We start from the raw sequence: 19757 nt of genomic DNA on the forward strand, positions 1-19757 counted from the left end.
TAACCTCTACTTGATATTTGATGCAACATAGTATGTATCATAGCATGCAGGTAATTAGTGCAGGATCCTTGTACAGGCGTACAGATACTTCACTTTGCAAACACTAACCTAAGCATGTGCACTCCAGAGTACCAAAGATTTTTTTTTTTCTTCCTTCAAACGAGCTGCCACACACTCCAAATCTCCACATGTGGGAATCTGACTGTGATGATGTTTGCTCTAGATGCGCACACCCACCCCACTCCATCTCAACAAGAGGGGACATTTCCATGACAAAGGGCAATTATTGACTTTCATTGGCTCGGCTTGCTTTGATATCAGCAAGGGGTGTGTCTGTGTGCGTGCGTGCGTATGTGTGTGTGTGTGTGTGTGTGTGTGTGTGTGTGTGTGTGTGTGTGTGTGTGTGTGTGTGTGTGTGTGTGTGTGTGTGTGTGTGTGTGTAGGAGAGAGACAGGAGGGTGTGAGGGGAGCAGTGGGTTAGGGGACAGCAGCACAGTGGAGGAAAAGAAGAAGCAGGGGGGACCTGATGAAAGGAGCCGAATGGGAAAATGCACCCACTGACCCACGGTGCACTAACAGAAGAGGAGGATCACAGTGGAAAGAAAGCATTCGTTTGTTGAGGTTTTCTTTCTTTCAGCCCTTCCCTCCGCTTCTCTTTTCTGCATCCTTCCTCCCTTTCTCCCCAGTGTTGTCTTCCCATCCATCTCCCTGCTTTCGCTTTCTTTTACTCCCTCTTTTTTATCTGCCTATATATGACTGATCCTCCCCCATACTCCCACCTACCCCGCTCCTCCTCCTCCTCCCCCCTTCACTGCCATAATTTAAGGGGCTGAAAGGCATGGCGAGTGGAGAAAGAGGAGAAGAGAGCGCTGAGAAAAAGGGGAGACCCTGCAGATGAGGGCCTTCCTTCACGGACGTGGCACAGATGTGAGGGTGTTTTTTGTGAAATGAGTCGGGGAGGGGCGGCGATAGGCTAATTTGCGTGGCATAAAGACGGGGCCCTTTTCATATGCAGAGCGCCACTTTGATGCGCGGCCGATGAAAGCTGGAGGGAGCGCAGAGGAGAGGAGAAGAGAGGGTGATGGAGGGGTTCTTTGTCCCCTGACAAGAAGGCATCTGCTCCACGCTGCCCTCCTCTCCTCCTCTCTGCGGCTGTACCAAGGCGCCACAATGGGACGGCCGGGAGGAGAAAGTGTCATCAGAGCACCTTAGAAAACAGGACGGGGAAAAATAAAGAGAAGCCGCTGCTTGGGTCGGCCTGGTTGGCGTACGGGGATGCATATCAATACTGAAATTTATTCAAGGCCTGCAAGCAGCCACACGAAGGCTGAGCTGTCTGAACATGCAAACACACTATAGAGACATTGACATAGTTTCACAGCTGACAACACGCATCTTAACATGGGCCGATGTTTCCCTTTGAGAAACAACACACACAAACTTTCCTCTTTCACGGGAATCAAGATCAATGGCTGCCGGGGTGAAAGGTGTGCATGAGTTTGAATGGTGGGAGATCAGATGGAGACTTTGCACTGAGATCAGTGCTGCTGCTTTCTGTACATGTCTCTGTGTTGTTGACTGGACTATGAGGCATGTGTGTGTACGTGTGCGTGTGTGTATACAGTGTGTATTTGCGTGTGACATGTATGCATGTGTGTGTCCTCGCGGTGTTGATCACAGGCGACAGGCTCGCCAGGGCTCCCTCACCAAGCACAGGCTGATTTCACGGTCACACAAAAGCTTGATCTCAGCAGAGAGGCTGTTTTGGCAAGAAAAACCTCAAACCATGTCTTTTCCTGTAATCCAGTGAATTTAAAGCACAAACTCATCTCACAGCTTATTGAGGTTTCACATGCATGCATGACGCTGTGCCATAGAAAAGTACCATGAATATGCAAATGATGCATGTTTTTTTCACATGCGCACTTGTTTAGTATTATATATGATGCTGCATTAGATGGTTTGGTGGCAGTGTGCAGTACGCTGGAATAAAGTAACAAACTATTAATTCCTAACATTTTTTAGGGTACTTCTGCTTTCATTACTTTTTTCCATGATGTGAAATTTTACTCATAAAACTGCAATATTATGGTGTAAGACATGACTTTTAAAACATGTTGGTTCAGAGTTAATTTGCAATAATATAAAGACATTTAAATCAGTATTTTGCTTGTTGAGTGATTTATAACATTTGAATTTTATTTGATCTGTGTTTACCCTGACAAGTTCATTGAGACCAGGGTCTCATTTATACCAGATATACATATACATTATTATTAGGGCTTTAATGTGTTCATTTCAATTATTTCATTTCCAAAAATAAGAAAAACATTAAATGTTTTAAATGTATTAAATGTTTTTATGACATGCTCATATATGATTAAAATATTATGACTAGAAATTGATCTATTGCAGAGTCTCAATTTTACTTGATGTAATTGAGTCCCACTACAACTGCTGTATAAACACAAATAGGTAAAGACAAATTACATTTTAATTCACAATATATAGAAAAGCAGAATGACAACAAGAACTAGAAACAAGCGCATGATGACGCACATGATTTTATTTATTTATTTTTTCAGAATCTTTATAATTACTTTAAAAGCCATTAGAGTGTGATGGAGGGATGCTCCACTTTGATGGAGCCAAGTAAGAAAAAGCTTTTTGCCAAACTTTGAACATGCAGAAGGACGTCAAAGAAGAGAAAGATCTGACAATACTGTCTGTGTGACATGAAAGAGGAGAGGAATAATGGAAGTTCCAAGCATGGAGTCTAAGCATGGATAAGGAGATGAAGGTGTATCAATGTACAAGTCTACAAATGGGTAATGATGGCACATTAAACAGAGAGTTCTACAGAGTTCAATGCTGATGGAGGGTTATGCACCATAATGGTCTGGAATAAACAGCATCCAGCAAAAGTAAGTAACATGCAGAGGCATAGAAACATAACCTTTGTCCATCAGAGGTACAAAGGAGGAAATGAGGCCTTTCCTTATTTTGATTGAAAGACAATATTTAGATGATGTTTTCTATACTAGAATAAAATAGATAAAAATTCTTTATTGTCACTCCGTTAAAACATTGTTACCAGCAGTGAACTGTCGTAAGAGCATCTTCCGTGAATCCACAAGAATAAAACACATAAGAGGGTTTAAAAAAAAATATTACTCCCAAGTTCCATAAGAATATGGACTGGGAGTCACGCCACTGTGGAGGCCGCCATTGTTGTTATTGTTGATCGACTCACTGCGTGTGCAGAAGAACTATATACTCTGGTGGCGGAGTCCATGCAGTAACATCATTTCTGAAAAGTTGCCTTTCCCCCCCCATTTCTACGCTTCTGAAAAGTTCCACCTTGGGAGCCATTTTCAAAAAGTTGTGTTTTCAGTGGCTCCAAGCACGTCGTGTGAACAGCTCTATAATCTGCTCTCATTTACACAGGTTGCCACACTCAGTCTTTGCAACTTGCACTGTCGACTTGATTAGCTTTTATACCGAAAGCCATTCCTACGGCAGTCATTATTCAGGCCCAAGTCCTCCATAATAAAATTCAAGTTTTAACGTGATGCCCCACCAGACGGGATTGATAATGGTAATTAAAGTGATAAAACAAATTTTGGCACAATTCATAACTGTGAGTATTGTCACGACTCACACACTGGATATTTGAGATGAAAATCGTCTAAGCTGTTATCTTTTGTCGCAGTCATTCACATTTTAAATTGGCCCATTATGAATTTGTCATGTGATAATGTTGTCCTTACTTTGAATGTGAAACAAAGGCCTGAGTTCATTTTTGAAATCAATCTCAGAGTGAAAACAAATGGATTAATAAATGGTTGTTGTCAACTTCATTAGGTGATCTTTGCCCTGAACCAGACGTTATTGCAGCAGGAGTCTTTGAGGGCTGGAAGCCTGCAGGTCCCTTACACCACAGAAGACCTCATCAGACACTACAACTGTGGAGATCTCAACTCCATCATCTTCAATCATGACACGTCGCAGGTCAAACACTCTTTTCTGGTCCATGTCTGTCCCATCACATCTTGTCTTGTTTGATATGGTTTTGTGTTATCTCTCATCTTCGAAGCTACACAACTACTTTTCTCTCTACTTAATAAGCTAAGAGTCATTTTGACCCCTTGACCCCATGTTTGTCACACTGACACGACCCTTGACCCCTTACCCTCACCCCTAACCTCCTAACCCCCTCGTCCCCATCACCGTCACCCTCTTCTGGTAACGTCTCTGCCAATTGCATCAGGCAAAATTAAAATGATAATGGAATTGACAGATTTATGTTCAGAGCTTCTACATTTTAACCACCCGATTCCACGTCTTGCAAATAACTTAATGGGAAATATGCTTTTCCTTCACCATCTCCTTCATTACAGGTCCCCAACTTCAATAATGTGACACTGCCACCCAGCGAGCAGGTGACCGCCCAGGAAATAGACAGCTACTTCAGACAGGAGCTCATCTACAAGAGAAATGAGAGAATGGGCAAGAGGGTCAAAGCACTGCTGGAGGAACATCCTGACAAGAGCTTCTTCTTCGCCTTCGGAGCAGGTTAGCCGTGCATTCGTTAAAGTCTTGGCGCCCAAGGACAGACACACGCATGTAGAAGCTGATTTACTAACAAGAGAGGACTGCATCTGACAGCACAAGAAAAAAGAAACACACAAGTACATTTACCTTATTTAATGTGTAATTTTGGCGGTGTGTGTTCCAGAGAATACTGGGAGGAGTTTATGCAACTTGATTCATTTACACAACTGGATTTACAGCATCTGAAAACAATTGTGTTGTTTATGATCTCATCTGTTTTCAATACAATGAAAAAGATCTGCATTCAGTCTTGAAGTGAGATGCTGCTGTTAGTGTGGCAAGACTCATTTCTTCACCAGAACTGTTATTTGAAGACTTGATTCTAAGATATTTTCTCTGCTCAACACCTTCTCAGGTCTTAGGCAAGTTTTCTGAAGTTTTCATGTGACCAAGTTTAAATGCAGACAAAACTCCCAATTTGAATACTCCTGTTTGCATGTGATGTCACTTGTGGTGTTAGTTTTAGCTGATCCCTGAGCCTCAAATAACATGAGCATTCAATCTTAAACCTCCATTCAGGACCCACATGGTATGTATGTTAAATATGTGGCATATGATCACATACATCTATTGGATTCATAGAAAAAATGTCAACATTTATTCTCAGGCTTTCACTCTTTTTTTCTGTTTTATTTCTTTGTTTTAATTGTACAAGTCGTATTTTGATTTTTAGTAAATCAGGCCCTCCATTGGTTAATCGCTGCGAACACAGTGTTTACTGCTTTACAAGAGCCAGTGGCTTCACAACCTGCTATTAAACAGGTCAAAACTAAACCTACTCTTCGTCTCATTGCTACTTCCTGGAACTCGTTTCCAGTATTTTTAGATGAAATATCAGGCTCTTTTACAGCAGTTTAAAGGCTTTTCTGGTCTAGTTATATGTGAACTAATCAAAGAAGTCAGTAAGATCGTCTTTTATCCGTATGACAAATTGACTTAAGTTCCCGTCTTTGTTAGTGAAGCACTTCTGAGGGAGACGGGAGACGTCTTAGTCTGAGAAGCTTAACAAACTGACTCACAGGGTGAAAAAACAAAGACAACTGAACAGACGGACTGAAATCCCAACTGATCAGTGCTCATTAACTGAGTTTTTCTCAGTACTGGAAGTCAATGCAAAATCGTTCCAATATATAGAAACAATTCCACCGCAAATTCTCTTCCCTTTTCTTTCACTGGTTGGGACAAATCAGATTTTGAGTCTGTATGCATTTCACATTTTTCTCAGGACTTGTCTTTTGCAGCTGCTTGTTGTGAGAAACATCTTTCATTGTTTGCTTAATTTATCCAAATCAATCAAATGTTGCTTGTGTAATGGTCTTTATGCAGGTTAGTGCAGCCTTCACAGATCTCATTCCAGACAAGGACAAGGATAAGGACAACTAAAGATAGGACAATATATAAGTAACTTAAAAGTTAAAAACACAATAATAATGATTGATAGAGTAACATAAAAGGAAGTCTTTGTTGAATGTACTTACAGTAAAAGGCAAAAATTAAAAACACAATTTACTACTAAATGACATAATAAAACCAATAACCGTGCTTAAAGCAACAAAGGAAGATCCAAGAATAAATGAGCCTACTAAAGAATTATGTTTAAAAGCCAGCCTGTATATGTACTTTGCACAATTTCTTGGAGATTTTAACATTTGTACTGAATCCGGTCAGAATAATGAGCCGTCCTCATGAGTGGTTTAACTTGATGAACAATGGTCTTCAGGCAGCTTTGGCATCAGATCAATGACCTGTTCAAGATGCCCTTTGGAAACATGGTTTTAGAAAGTGCCACTGACCAGAAACAGACTTGGAGCCTGTTTGAGTCATCCAGACATGTTCAAGTAATCCTTTAAATACTTCTGTTAACTGGAGAGCGAACGCAGAACGTATGTCTTGACTGATAAGAGGCTTGAGTTAAAACAGGGAAACCGCAGAAGAGAAGATTTATACAACTTGGTGTATGTGCTTACTCTTTGATTTGTCTTCCAGCTTCTTGGATGGATGCATTTGTACCTATTGCAGACCTGTTGGTTTCACTTCATGTGAAAATCAATGTAATAGTCACACCTCATAAAGTACACAAAATTGTCTCTTTGACTGCATATTCCAAAGCATTTTTCAAGCATACACTTCAAGTCACAAGAAAAACCTTAACTTTGAACAACATATTTTCACAAACATGTTTGAATATTTCTGTGTATCAATATATCATGCTGCAGTTACACCCAAATGAACAAGCCAAAATAAATATATTCTAAGTTTGAATGTTACCAATTTTTTGTTATTTTCAACTGATGTCTTTTTGGTTTATAAAATGATCTTCTACTAAGGCATTTTTTCTTACAGTCATTGCATTTTGTATAATCTTCTGGTTATTTTTTTGACTAGCAATTTGTTCTGAGCAGTTTGTTTTGTAAGATATACTAATAAAGGGTGCAGACCCCCTGTCCAATCTCTGATTCACTACTGAAGCCAAACAGTGACAGACAGACCAACTCTCAAAATAGTCTTTTTCACCCATGTTTGACTCACTGCAGGGCGAGTAATAAAAGATACATTCTGCATGGAATAATCTGGCACTTATCATTTATAATAACATGTAATTTATCTCAGATTTCATCATTTTATTATAAAATGACCTTGTCACAAACATCAAGGGGCTTCATTCAGTGGTCATTCCAAAGGAGAAAAAGCAGTAATAGAAAAGAGGGAGACCTTCACAGTCTTTTGGTCTCTGAGCTGGCAGGAAACAGCTGAGGAAAAACAGACGCACGTGCACATGCACACACGCACATGCGCACACACACTTAAACCCTAACAAGGCGTACATTTCACAGCGCGTCCCTACGGAGGTGCCTTTACAAGGGCTTGGTCTCTAAAGGTGTGTGCCTCTGAGCATATTTGTGCGTGTGTGTGTGTGTGTGTGTGTGTGTGTGTGTGTGTGTGTGTGTGTGTGTGTGTGTGTGTGTGTGTGTGTGTGTGTGTGTGTGTGTGTGTGTGTGTGTGTTGCTCCTGAGTGAAAGTGATCCATCCAATCAGCCAAGAAGCACTAGTCTTTGACATACGGAGAGCAGGTTAGGTCAACGTGTACAGGGAATGAGATGGATCACATTAGGCAACACACACACACACACACACACACACACACACACACACACACACACACACACACACACACACACACACACACACACTTTTCTCAGGCAGAACCCATACGCAAAACCGACCGGGGTAAAATGTGTCCTTAATTATCCCTGGAGGGGGTCAGAGGTCTCTCTCTCTCTCTCTCTCTCTCTCTCTTGCTCACTCACACACACACACACACACACACACACACACACACACACACACACACACACACACACACACACACACACACACACACACACACACACACACACACACACACACAATGGAGCCCATTATACTAACGTACTCCACTCCCCTACCGTCAGCTGTGAGCCTGCTGTTATCAGTGACCATCTCATGTCCCTCTAAAACAGTACAAAAAGACATCTGATCACATTAAAGGTTCGATTATGGTCTATTTAGCATTCTGTGTTTCTGTGTTGACACGCCTCCAATCTAGTCATTGACAGCTATCTGTGTGACTTTTAGCAAAAACCACAATCTGGTAAATAAGTGGATTCTTAGCCCCTCAAATTGCAATGCTTCAAGGTTTAGACAATCTATGAAAATCATCCAGTTTTGTCTTCAAACTAAATTGGATTCAGCCGAATTATACTTTGAAAGAGCAATGGCATATTTGGCATATTTCTCTGCCCAAGTAATGATCCCATTAGCCTGCTGGGGTTGGCTTGCAGATCCCTATGTGGAAAATCGTTGAGGGTTTTCATTTTTGACTTCAGTGAGCTTTATTGCCACAACAAGTTAGCAAAACAGTTTATACATGATAATTTACTTCCTGTCAAATTGCCTGGTTAGATACTGACGGCGCTTTGCCAAAGGAAACTATAGTTATATCAAAATTTAAGCATGATGTTTGGGTATTTGGATGTTTATGGAAGCCATATTTATGACTTTGTCTGGATTGATGATCGGCAATAATTCAGAATTATGTACCACAACGATATAAACATGAAGACAATCCTACATATAAACATATTGTAAACAATTTAAAGCTCATTAATCAATGACTGAGCGACCTTGACCCATATAGGTTATAAAATACCCCAAACAAGGTTGGAACACTAAAGAACTTTACGATTGTCTGGTAGCACGAAAACTGAAGTGAAGAAAACCGAATAAATGCGCTGTCATCAGTGTCAATAAGGGAAAAAAATTTAGTCACATATTTGAGGGTTTTAAGGTTGTTTATGTAGAAAGCATTAACGGTCAAATAGTAGCACACAGCCAAACCAGAGCAAACGTTTTCTAACCATAAACACACACACACACACACACACACACACACACACACACACACACACACACACACACACACACACACACACACACACACACACACACACACACACGCACACACACGCACACACACACACACACAGGCTTATCCCAATAAGGAGAGATTTACCTTAACCATGTATCATTAGATGAGGTCAATTTAAACTTTGAGGACTGAACAATGGCCAAACTCGATGAAAACTAATTGATATAACGAGATGGAGCTGGTTTATGGGTATGGATGTGGATTAAAAATGTATTTTGCAAACCTAAATCAAGTGGCTGCTCATTTGGCTCTCAATCTGAAACTATAAAATATGAGTTTTGTCATAACCAAACAAAAGTATTACCAGAAAGTCATGGGAAGAAAAACAGGGCGAATGAAAAATATGAGCATGGAGTGAAAAGGAACTTTATTTGGTCTACTTGTTCTTAGTAATAAACTTATTTCATTTGAGGAACAGTACTGTCTGCGGTCAGGGTTTTGCAAAGAATCAATCATATCAGCTGTAAATGGGTCTTGTTGAAGTCGGTTTGGAAAAACAACTCAAAAGACAAAATGTTGTTAAATACATCAAAGTAAACCAGAGTTTTAGGACTTCTCTTCAAACAGACACATCTGTCAAATGTATACACAAGTTAACTAACAGGTTAAGGAAGAAATTCTTATTGAATACGCTTTGTGCCTAGACATTAAAATCCCCTGTGTCAGGATAGAAGTGGCTTGGCCTTCAGTTTTGGCATACATTTTCATCTGAATCCAGTATTTAACTAGTCAATGAAATACAGCAAATACTTGTGTCATGAGAGTAAGGACGTAACACACGCAAACTGATTGGTATTGCGGTTTGGAATCCTGACTTGTGTTGTTTCCCGTAAGACCAAGAACACTAAAATAAGTCAAAAGTTGTCTGTTCTTTTTTCATGACACGTTTTTATTAATATTTGAACTTTGGATGAGTTGTTTGGAAATAATGGCTGGTACGTTGCTTGAATTTGGCCCGATGGTCAAGTGGTCAGAATCCTGGGCTGACGACCAGCAGGTGGAAGGTTTTTAATGTTCAGACCGCACTGAAAGGCCTCTCCAGGAAGACACGTAGCCAGATTTGCTCCTTGGGGTTTGTCTTGTGTGCATTGTCTTTTTTATTGACATTGCAAAATAGAAAATAGAAACCAGAAGTTGTGGCATTCGGCCGGCAGTTGATGCAACTTTGACCACTTGCACAGTCCCGGACTTATGCAGACTTTAGAAAATTATTACTTGTAAAAGTAACAGTGGTAATAGGACTGTATTTACTACTGTAAGGTTTCAACAATTAATGCCAATATGCATTATCCTGCATATCACTGCTTCAAAGTGAGCTTCTTCCTGCTTTTAAACGTGTTCATTTTCTGTTTGACTCTATAGTCAGTATGTCCACTACATCTTTTTTTTAACCCCAGGTTTATCATTTACTTTACCCTGTAAATTAAACCAAAATAGATTACGGTTAAAAAACAAAAAAAAAAAAATAATTTGTTCTAATCTTTATTGACATCCACATCCAGAATTCAGTCAGTAAAAATGTTCAGTCTGTAGTTTTGGAATTTGGGAAACTTTCCATGATCTGCTTTTGGAGCAACATAACTCCAAAGCTGGCTCATTGGCTGAAGTTGTGCTTTTGACAGATAGAGTTTGCCAGTTCTTACACTCTGTCAGGAAACATTTGGCCTGCCCTGCTTGTGGAGGAGTAACTTGTTGATATACAGCAAATTTCTTGTACCTATCATAGAGGTAATGTGAGGTTTTTAACCTCTTGTATTTCCTGTTTGTTAAACCACTGCTCTGCTTGTCTGCCTTGCTTTAAGTATTAGGGTATTGTTACGCCTCACTTTACTTTACTGTTCTGTAAGTAAATACCTCCTGAAACGTGTCTGCACCCCCCATCTGTTTGTCTGAAATTCCCCACCCATCACTCACCATAAATGATGATGCTGAAAAAGCACCATGTGTTCAGGAGACATATGGAAGTGGTTATTTCTCTGCTCCATAGGTACAGTAACCTAATCCATGTACACAATCTGAACCCTTGTTCCTTCTATAATCTCTGCCATACCCTGGCACTCTTGACTTTAATAAAACGATGTGTTTACATATTGCTAAAGGCCGAGAGCTCCGTTACTGACGGCTCTTAAATATTTTCTTTTTTTTCCAGGCCGGCCTTGAACACATCCATGTTTCAGCCTGAGCCTGAAGCCTCTTAGCACACCATGATTCACTTCAAACTCGGCTCCAAGACCACAAATTTAAATATTTGCGGCAGTGTAATTGCCAGTGTGGTTGACAGGCTCTAACGGTTACTGTACTTTGAAATGTTTGACTCTTTTCACAGACAATTAAGGTTTGCCCTTGGATCTTTTCACTATTTAGCTTGGTAGGGATTCGCTAAAGTGAATACCGGTTGTTTAGTGAGCTGTTTAGCGTGGTGGATGGGCTGTAATAAATGGATGTCTTGGCCTGTGAGCTGTGGCTCATGACAGAGGTCGACGTGAACTCATAACTCACATGAAGCACCTTGACGTGTCAGTGTGTGGGTAGCTCCTGGAGCAGAAAAACACTCACTAAATCCATCGAAATGAAATCTTCAAAGTATCAAAATCAAGGCATGTGCAGGCATTACCACGTCTGCAATGGTTAAAAAACAACAACAAAAAAAAAACGGTTTTTTTTTGGTTGAACTGACCTCTGTTTATATGTTTTTTATCTGAACATATTGGAAAATTAGGAATACATTACAAATATACAGTGCATCTCTGCAGGGGAATAGTGTGCCACTAGATATTTCAGACATGGATATCATGTCAATGAGAAATTATGAATCAAATCAAACAAAGTTAACTTGAGTCAGCTTCGTTCCTATCTAACAACTATTTACAAGTTTCACTGTACTGTATTATTACTTATCACAGTAAAAAATAGAAAGATGTCTACATAATGTAGAACTTCCACAATTATTGTGTGTCTGTATTTACTGAAGTGGAAAGTAAAGATAAATACCGCCCAAAAATCAGGCTTTTTACAAGGGGATACTGTATACAGTATATCACATTCAGTTATTCCCACCGCAGTTCGAGCATTTTATGTTTTAAAATACAATTACCTTGCCCTGAGCCATATGGTTCAAAATAGGTTTTTGTTTCTGTTGACACTGCATTAAATAAAGTCATTAATAATAACTCAGCTGCACAGAACGACATGACCACTAATTAAGTAATTTATTGAGTAGAATACCCAGGACATAGTTTCAAGTTTTATTAACAAGAAACATGTGTGTTGCTATAAAATCTGTAATTGAAATGTGAAACAAAACAATTTCACTTTTTTAAATCACGATTTATTTTTAATTAAATTGAGAAATCATTCAGTTCACTCCCGTGTTTTTCCTGTTTCTTGCTCTCTGGCAACCCCCTGGTCTGAATCAACCTTAGAAAACCACAGATCTTGAATATTTCAGGGGGTGCAAACGAGAGGACTTGCCCCCCCCCCCCCCCCCCCCCCCCCCCACCCCCACCCCCACCCCTTTGTGTAAACATCACAGAGTTGTAATGAGGAGTTGGAACAAACTGAAGCAGAATATACAGCATTGTCACACGGGGTAATGTTAACCACATTTAGCAAGTAGTTAAGAGAACTCAAGCATCGCATACATTTGTGTATACACTAAGCCCTAAATACCCCTAAATACACCCATGTGCTTAAAATGTAAGACACAGTTATAGCTGATTGGCTGGCCCTTCGTATTCATATTGACTCTCAAATCTCCAGGCTGAGCCGTGAGCATACCTGGCCCACATCCCTCCTGTGTGTTTTCACACTGAGCACTACATCACTGCAGCCACCGCTGCCCTCCTTTTTTTTTTTTTTTCTTTCTTTGGCTTCCCCAGATGGTGTGAAAGTCAAAAATGTGGTGCTTTTTCACAGCACCTCACCCTCATAAACAGCCAGTTTACAACTGTTTGGGGTAGTCGCTGACACGAGTACACACATGTCATCCAGCACCATTAAAAATCCAGACCAGACCCACCACACACTGGGCAGGGAAGCGGGCAGACAGGCCAACCGTCTGCCAAACTTGGATTAAGTCCCGGATTTAAGTCTGAATGACACCTTTATGCTACAACTTTTTCTTTTTCTTTTTACAAAGCAGCATTTTTTCCCCTTTTTCTAGTTTTTAATGGTACAACGTGTAGAATTATCTTTCTCCTTTGGAAAAAGACACATTTATCTGTTTCTGCCACGTTATTTCCTGTCCTTCTGTTTTTGCTATTAATGCAGCTTCCCAACACAAATTGTAAATAAAACCTAGACTGTTGCTATGATATGAAATACACACAATTGTGGTTTGATATATTTTTGAGACTGGACTTTAAACAAAACACATAATTAGCTTATGCTGTGGCAACGGTCTTCGCAGAGTGACTTTTAATATGAATATTATTGTAGTAAAGTTTGAGTGGGAAATATACTAGAGTAATAACGATTGTATCTGTTTACAGTGCAGCTCAACAAACACATATGTCTTCTATCGTTGCTTACATGTTTACATTTGTAAATCCAAGCCAGATAAAAGTAATAAACTTTTCACGAGCGGGACGTCAGAGACATCTGTGATGTATTCTCAGCACATCCCTGTGTCTTCTTAAAGGAGGATAAAAAGAAGATAAACCTGTCAGACACTCTGAATAACTAACTGCCTGTTAAGCTGCTGAGTGAAACGCTCCTAAATATATATATATTTTGTTGCACTCATCTGGTCAAAGGCCTCAGCCTCTGCACTTGAAAGACATACAGTATTTCATAAGGCCCACACTTCTCTCTCAGTCATAGCAGTGAATGCTTGTCACAACAGCTCGCCGTGATTTATTGAAAGAGTTGAACTCCTCACCCCTGACCCCATTCAAACCCAGCAGTATTTCCTTATCCACCTGGAACAGGCCCTTTACGCGCTTGCCCGGGGGCTCGACTTTCATTTGGACGAGAAATACCTCGCTCCTATATGAAAGGGGAAAGGGAAAAGAAAATTATATCTTTAGCGAGTGTGCCGCAACGCATCTATTGATGATTCGGAGTGGGAATTGTTATAGAGGAGCTGTCCCTTTTCATTTTCAGGCGAAAACATAGAGGCGAACAACGCTTCGCCTGCGGGGGATGACGATATGAAGAGACAGAGGAAAACATGACTTGCACGATTTGTGGCTTCTACTTTCTCACTCGCTCACTGGGGAGTTATTGAATAGATTTTCGTTTTGTTGAAGCGGGGAGTCTTTCTGCTTCAACTGTATGAATGAGCCTGTGTGTGATTGTGTGCCGACACACAGGCAGAGCAGGATTCCGGCATGTCACAGAGCTCTCGTTTAACTGCCATGATATTGATACACACAGACCTTTTATTTAGCACTGACAGTTCAGGAATGGTGAGATTTAGAGAGAATGGAGAATGGATATATTTAGTAAAATTGACTTCCGTTCCCAGCTTAAAAAAAAAAAACATCCCTTGGGCAGAGAAGTGTTTTCTATTGTGTCTCGAAAGTGGTAATCATACACTGTATAAAGCTCGACAACATACGTCGAAAAAAAGCCAAATTATCTCAAACTGTGTTGCCTTTTTTACATTGTTGATGTGAACAGATTCTGCATTCTGTCAGAAGCTTTGAGTTCCCACCAATGAACACTTCAGAGTAGATCATTCATAAAGACATTTTGACGGGGAAAAAACTACTTTTGAAATAAAACTGAAGTGAAATCAAGTACTTCTACCTGATGAACTACCAGTAAAACCATTTCGTCAAATATGTTTGAAATGTATTTCAATAACAGCACTAAAACTAAAGTCAAACACAAAGTAAACTTTTATTTACTTTTCTAAATACTTTTAAGATAATGTTCTATTTTGTAAGTACTGTTACAAGTCTTAGCATTTGATATAAATGCCTGTCAAAGAGTACAGTTGTTAAATGGTTTATGCATTTTTTAAATTTATATATTAGGAATAAAATGGAGAATTATTCCTAATGCTGCTATTACTTCAGCTATGATAAAAACGTGTTCCTTGTTTTATTGGCCACCATAGATTCTCTGACATAATAGAAAAGCCATTATGGTGGTGTATCTATCACTAACACATTGCAGGAATCAATTAGTCTTTATCCAAAGGTTTTTGTTACTTGCTCGACATTAAACCATAATATAGGTAATTACGTAAAAAGAAAGCTTTGTAAAATGCTTTGTGTGAACAGTGCATCAGCAAAAAAAGTGATCTTATCAATGTAAACAACAATTTTCTTGTTGTTATGTAAGCTTTGTGACTTCTGTTCGTAAACTCGATCATAATCAGTGAAACATAATTTGCCATTTTTATTGTTTTATTCACTACAGATGTGAAAGTTGGTTGTAGTTTTGGCTTGATGACAGTGTTTGTTTGGCAACATGGAGGAAACACAAAGGCAAAAAAAAAATAAAAAATTCTGGTGGATTGATTTTGGGTAAACAGTTGCGTGAGCGAAGGAGATCTTTATAGAGTAACTAAACCTGAGAGAAACGTGTGCTGCTTGGGGTAGAATGACAGCCAAAACCAAAGCCTTTGAGAATTTACAAGATTCTATCCCGTGGATCTGCTTTCAGTTACATCCCAGACCCAAATCAGAGTTGATATGCAGGCCTCATCCGACAACTGCAAGATCTCTCGCAGATTACTCAAACTAAATAGGCACAGAATTGCACTCTGAACCACATGTTTGAGACGGAAGCTCGGTGAGAAAAACTACAGTGTGGCAGGTTTTTTTTTTTTTTTTTTTAGTAGTGAGAGGGCATCCAGCACCCTGTGGTATCCATTTTCTGGACTGAGGCAGTTGAAAAACTGAGCAGAGACTCACAGCGTGGGCTCGCAGAGGTTCACTCTTTTTTTTTTCTTTCTTAAGGAAGTGATTTTGGGGGCCACAGTATGTAAACCTGAGTAAAAGACATGGGTGAAAAAAATGATCACACTGGCACAGATTCAGGAGTAAATGTGAGAGAAGAATGACCATGATCAAACCTTCAGTGCACCGTGTTTTACTGTTGAACCAAAGCATAATATCGCCGGTCAGAACTCTTGGCGGATAGTTCCCGTGTCTCTCTCTCCAGCCCACTGTGGATAGCAGTTTGGGGTTTTAAGTCTTCTTTCTTTGAAATAGTTGTATTTCAAGTCTTTGGTATGTGCGTATGGTTTTGAACTGTCAGAGCGATCTAACACATTGGTTTCTCTGGCTTGTGACCCCTCAAAATAAATCAGTGTCTTCGTGCAGACAGATTACATTTTATTTTTGCATGGTGGCCACCAAATATTCATAATATTTTATTTGGGATAAAAATTGTAAAGCTATCCAACCAACACGAGCCAAAATAAGAAAACAAGCAAATTCTGCAGAGCAGATATTTTTCCATTTTTATTGTATTCATCTTTTTTTTTCTACCTCCACGATGATCGGCATCTGGGTTGGTCATTCATCCTCATTTTGAAACACCGATCTCACACACACACTTGGATTGATCAGGATATAACCTTCATTCAATTTTGTAGCATCATTCACTCCCGTGCAGGAAACCATCTGTTCATCCATTGATCCATCCATCCATCCATACATCCACACATCCACACATCCATACATCCATACATCCATACATTCTTGACTTGTTGTATTGAAGAGATTTCCTATTGAGTCCAAGTTGCATTTATTTGCTGTTAACGTATCAACTATGGTGGCAACATGGTCACATCTTTAAAAAAAAAAAAGATTTTGATTGCGATAAGTACAGCCTCTGGTTAAAAAAGGGGAAACTATTTGATCTTATGTTATGTTAAAAACTCTTGTAGTATAGTATTTTTGGTTTACATGGCTTTTAAACTGAAATTATAAATCATAAATATTTTAAATATTCTAGGCTATTTGTAATCATTTAAAACATACGGAAGATTTACTGTTTAAATTAATTTATGGGAAAATACTTTTTGTTTTTAATATAATAAGCTGACCAGCATAAGTAGTTGTAAGAGACAATTATTAAAAAAGAGCTTTTCTGTTGGCTTCAAACTTATATTCAATCATGCATTTTCCACAAGAAAAGAAAATCAAGGCAAATTACATCTACTATTTGTGAGAAATTACTAACAAATTTTTTAAATTTTTTTATTGAAAAGATTGCAAAGACACAAAGTTCCTAGGAAGGTGGGTTGTACTCCTTTTTTATTTGTATTGTGTTGCTGCTGCTTCTTTGCATCTCCATTTTGTAAATGCCATTGATGATGATGACTGGCAAATCACAGACAAGATTCACCAGTGTGCATCACTTTCCCAACATGAACGTCTTAGCACCAGAAAAATCAGAAAGTGTGATTGAATAACTACCATGTAAAAACTTGGAGTCATCATGGAAAAATGGGCAGAAGCACGGACTCACCACACATTCTTTAACAACTATACAGCCATAAAGTCAAAACATTTGCGGGTGTACTAGTTACAAAAGGGTTCAGTAGGCCATTCTTACTTTATGCTACATTTCTACCTGAGTGTCAGTGGACAGGTGAGCAAGTACCAATCCACCCACACTTACAACTGCTGTTAAACTCAATACCTTCACCTTCCGCAAGACACTACTCCAGGAAATTTCATGCAGCATTCCGGTGCATTTTGTCAGAGGTGCTTGCTTCTTTCGGAGCTTTTTTTTTTTGTAACTTTGATCACATTTTCCTGCGACCACACTGGGCGAGCTGGTGCACATTCAAATGCCATAATTTCCTTGGCAGAAGGAGCTGGAGTGAGGACGGCGCTGAGAGGGTGTAGAGGCTGCAGCAGCCTGACAGATGTAATCCCTAACACTGCTCCAAAGTGCTGTGTGCCACCACAAATTCTGAGTGAGGGTTTATTTAAAAAACAAGCCCACACCACAGACCTCTCACACGTCCTGGTTTTCATTTATTCTCAACATAAATCCGAGGCCGGAGTCGCTCAGCATGATCTTCAGAAACCCCTCACAGACACTAGAACAGTCTTCACACGGACGATAAACACTTCCAAATGTTATCTGTCCCTAAAGAATTTCCAGAGCAAGACCAAGTAATTAAAATGCAAACATGTTCAATCATCCATCTTTTTCATTTTCACAAGTGCACGTAACGCTGCTGCAAATTATACATTGTGCATGCACTTTTAATCATTAGGTCTGCTGTGTGAGCTAAACAAAACACCTACTCATTTATCCTTGGTACTGTCCCCAAATACCATTCATGATGAAATTCACTTAGATCCTCTTTAAGAGAACATTAGTCTGAAACATTTGTCATGGGCAGTGACTTTAATGGCCTAAACTTATGGGTTAGCGACTATGTTAAAATTATGGACGAGGTGAAAGTGATGAAACCCAGTACTTAAGAGTTGCTTTATACTTGAAGTTTTCAGATTTCTAGAGACGACCATTTCACAACTTGCTTTAATCTCCCAGAAGGTTATAGTTCTAGTGGTTCAGTTACAAATAAAAAGACTCAAGATTTAAAAAAAAAAAAAAAAGAAAGAAAGAAAAGAAAATGGGTGGAAAAAGCTGACATTTGACCTCAGGCAGCGTTTGTCGTCACTCCTGTTTTTGCACTGTGAACTTTGCATCGGCGCTGCGTCAGGAGAACCTTGTTTTGGTTCAGAACCTGAAGGCCTTACAAGATGCTCTTATCCTGAGCTATCAGGGTCTGGCATCTGACGACTTAACATTCCTACGTTGTTTTGTGAGCCTTTTCTTTTATGTCTCCGTTCCTGTTTTTCCTTGTGTGCTATGTTCAGCATTTGACATCAGCTCGCGTCGGCATCATTTCTTCCACTTCCCTCTGGGTCTCCTCTTCAGCCTGTTTATGAAATGGAAGTATGTTTCAATTCCACATAAAGGAGCGACCTAAGAAATACAGTCTGTTTTTGATCTTTATGTGTCTCTTCGCCTAAAAGGAGCAGAATGAGGATTGTTTTTATGTTGGCTAAGATGTCAGCATTCATTGTAGCGAGATATTCATATATATATATATATATATAGAGTGTGTGTGCGTCCCAACTCACAGTTTTTTGTTTTGGTTTGGTCTTTTGTGATCACTCGCGGTTTTCTTCTCAGAGTCATATCACAGCTGTCTCTCATCACGGCTCCCTACTATCACTGGCATCTTACGTTCAAATCATTGTCTTGAGGGGATCTGAATTGAAAAGCAACTTTATATCAGAGAGCAGGTCCTCAGGTATACTGTATCTAAAATTGCATGTGGAGGTGTAGTTACTCTTTGTTTCCAATCTTAAAACATGAATTTATTTTGTTCCAGTTCACAATTTTTATCTGTTTGAGTTCTACTCCTATGTTTTACATCAGACCACATTTGATCACTTGTCTGCCATGTATAATAATAGCGACGTGACACACAACATCTTCAAACTGTAGTGATAAACACTACAATAGATGCTGCTCCTGTGAGATTGTGTAATCTGCCACAGTGCAGCAGCCCAGGGAGCAGATGGTGGTCAAGGTTTTTGCTCAGATACCCGCATTGTTGATCCTGTCAGCTGTGGGATTCAAACCTGTGACTCAAACCTCTGATCCCCAGTTTGCTTTTTACATCTCTGGGCCGCCACTGCTCATGTGGGGTCGGGGATGGAGTGGGATGTTGGCAGATGATCTG

At 39.7% G+C, this 19757-nt stretch overlaps 1 protein-coding gene across 1 annotated transcript in view; it reads left to right on the top strand.

Moving 5' to 3' along the window:
• trabd2a (TraB domain containing 2A) overlaps positions 1-19757 on the top strand; it is a gene marked incomplete at both ends in the record, with an annotated part of 64508 nt that overhangs the window by 33348 nt on the left and 11403 nt on the right. Inside the window, 2 exons of the mRNA XM_080510700.1 lie at positions 3865-4011; positions 4401-4575. Of these exons, the coding sequence (XP_080366826.1) occupies positions 3865-4011; positions 4401-4575 (322 nt within the window). The remainder of the gene's footprint in view (positions 1-3864; positions 4012-4400; positions 4576-19757) is intronic.

Source organism: Blennius ocellaris, assembly GCF_963422515.1.
Source record: "Blennius ocellaris genome assembly, chromosome: 15".
NCBI classification, from domain to species: domain Eukaryota; kingdom Metazoa; phylum Chordata; class Actinopteri; order Blenniiformes; family Blenniidae; genus Blennius; species Blennius ocellaris.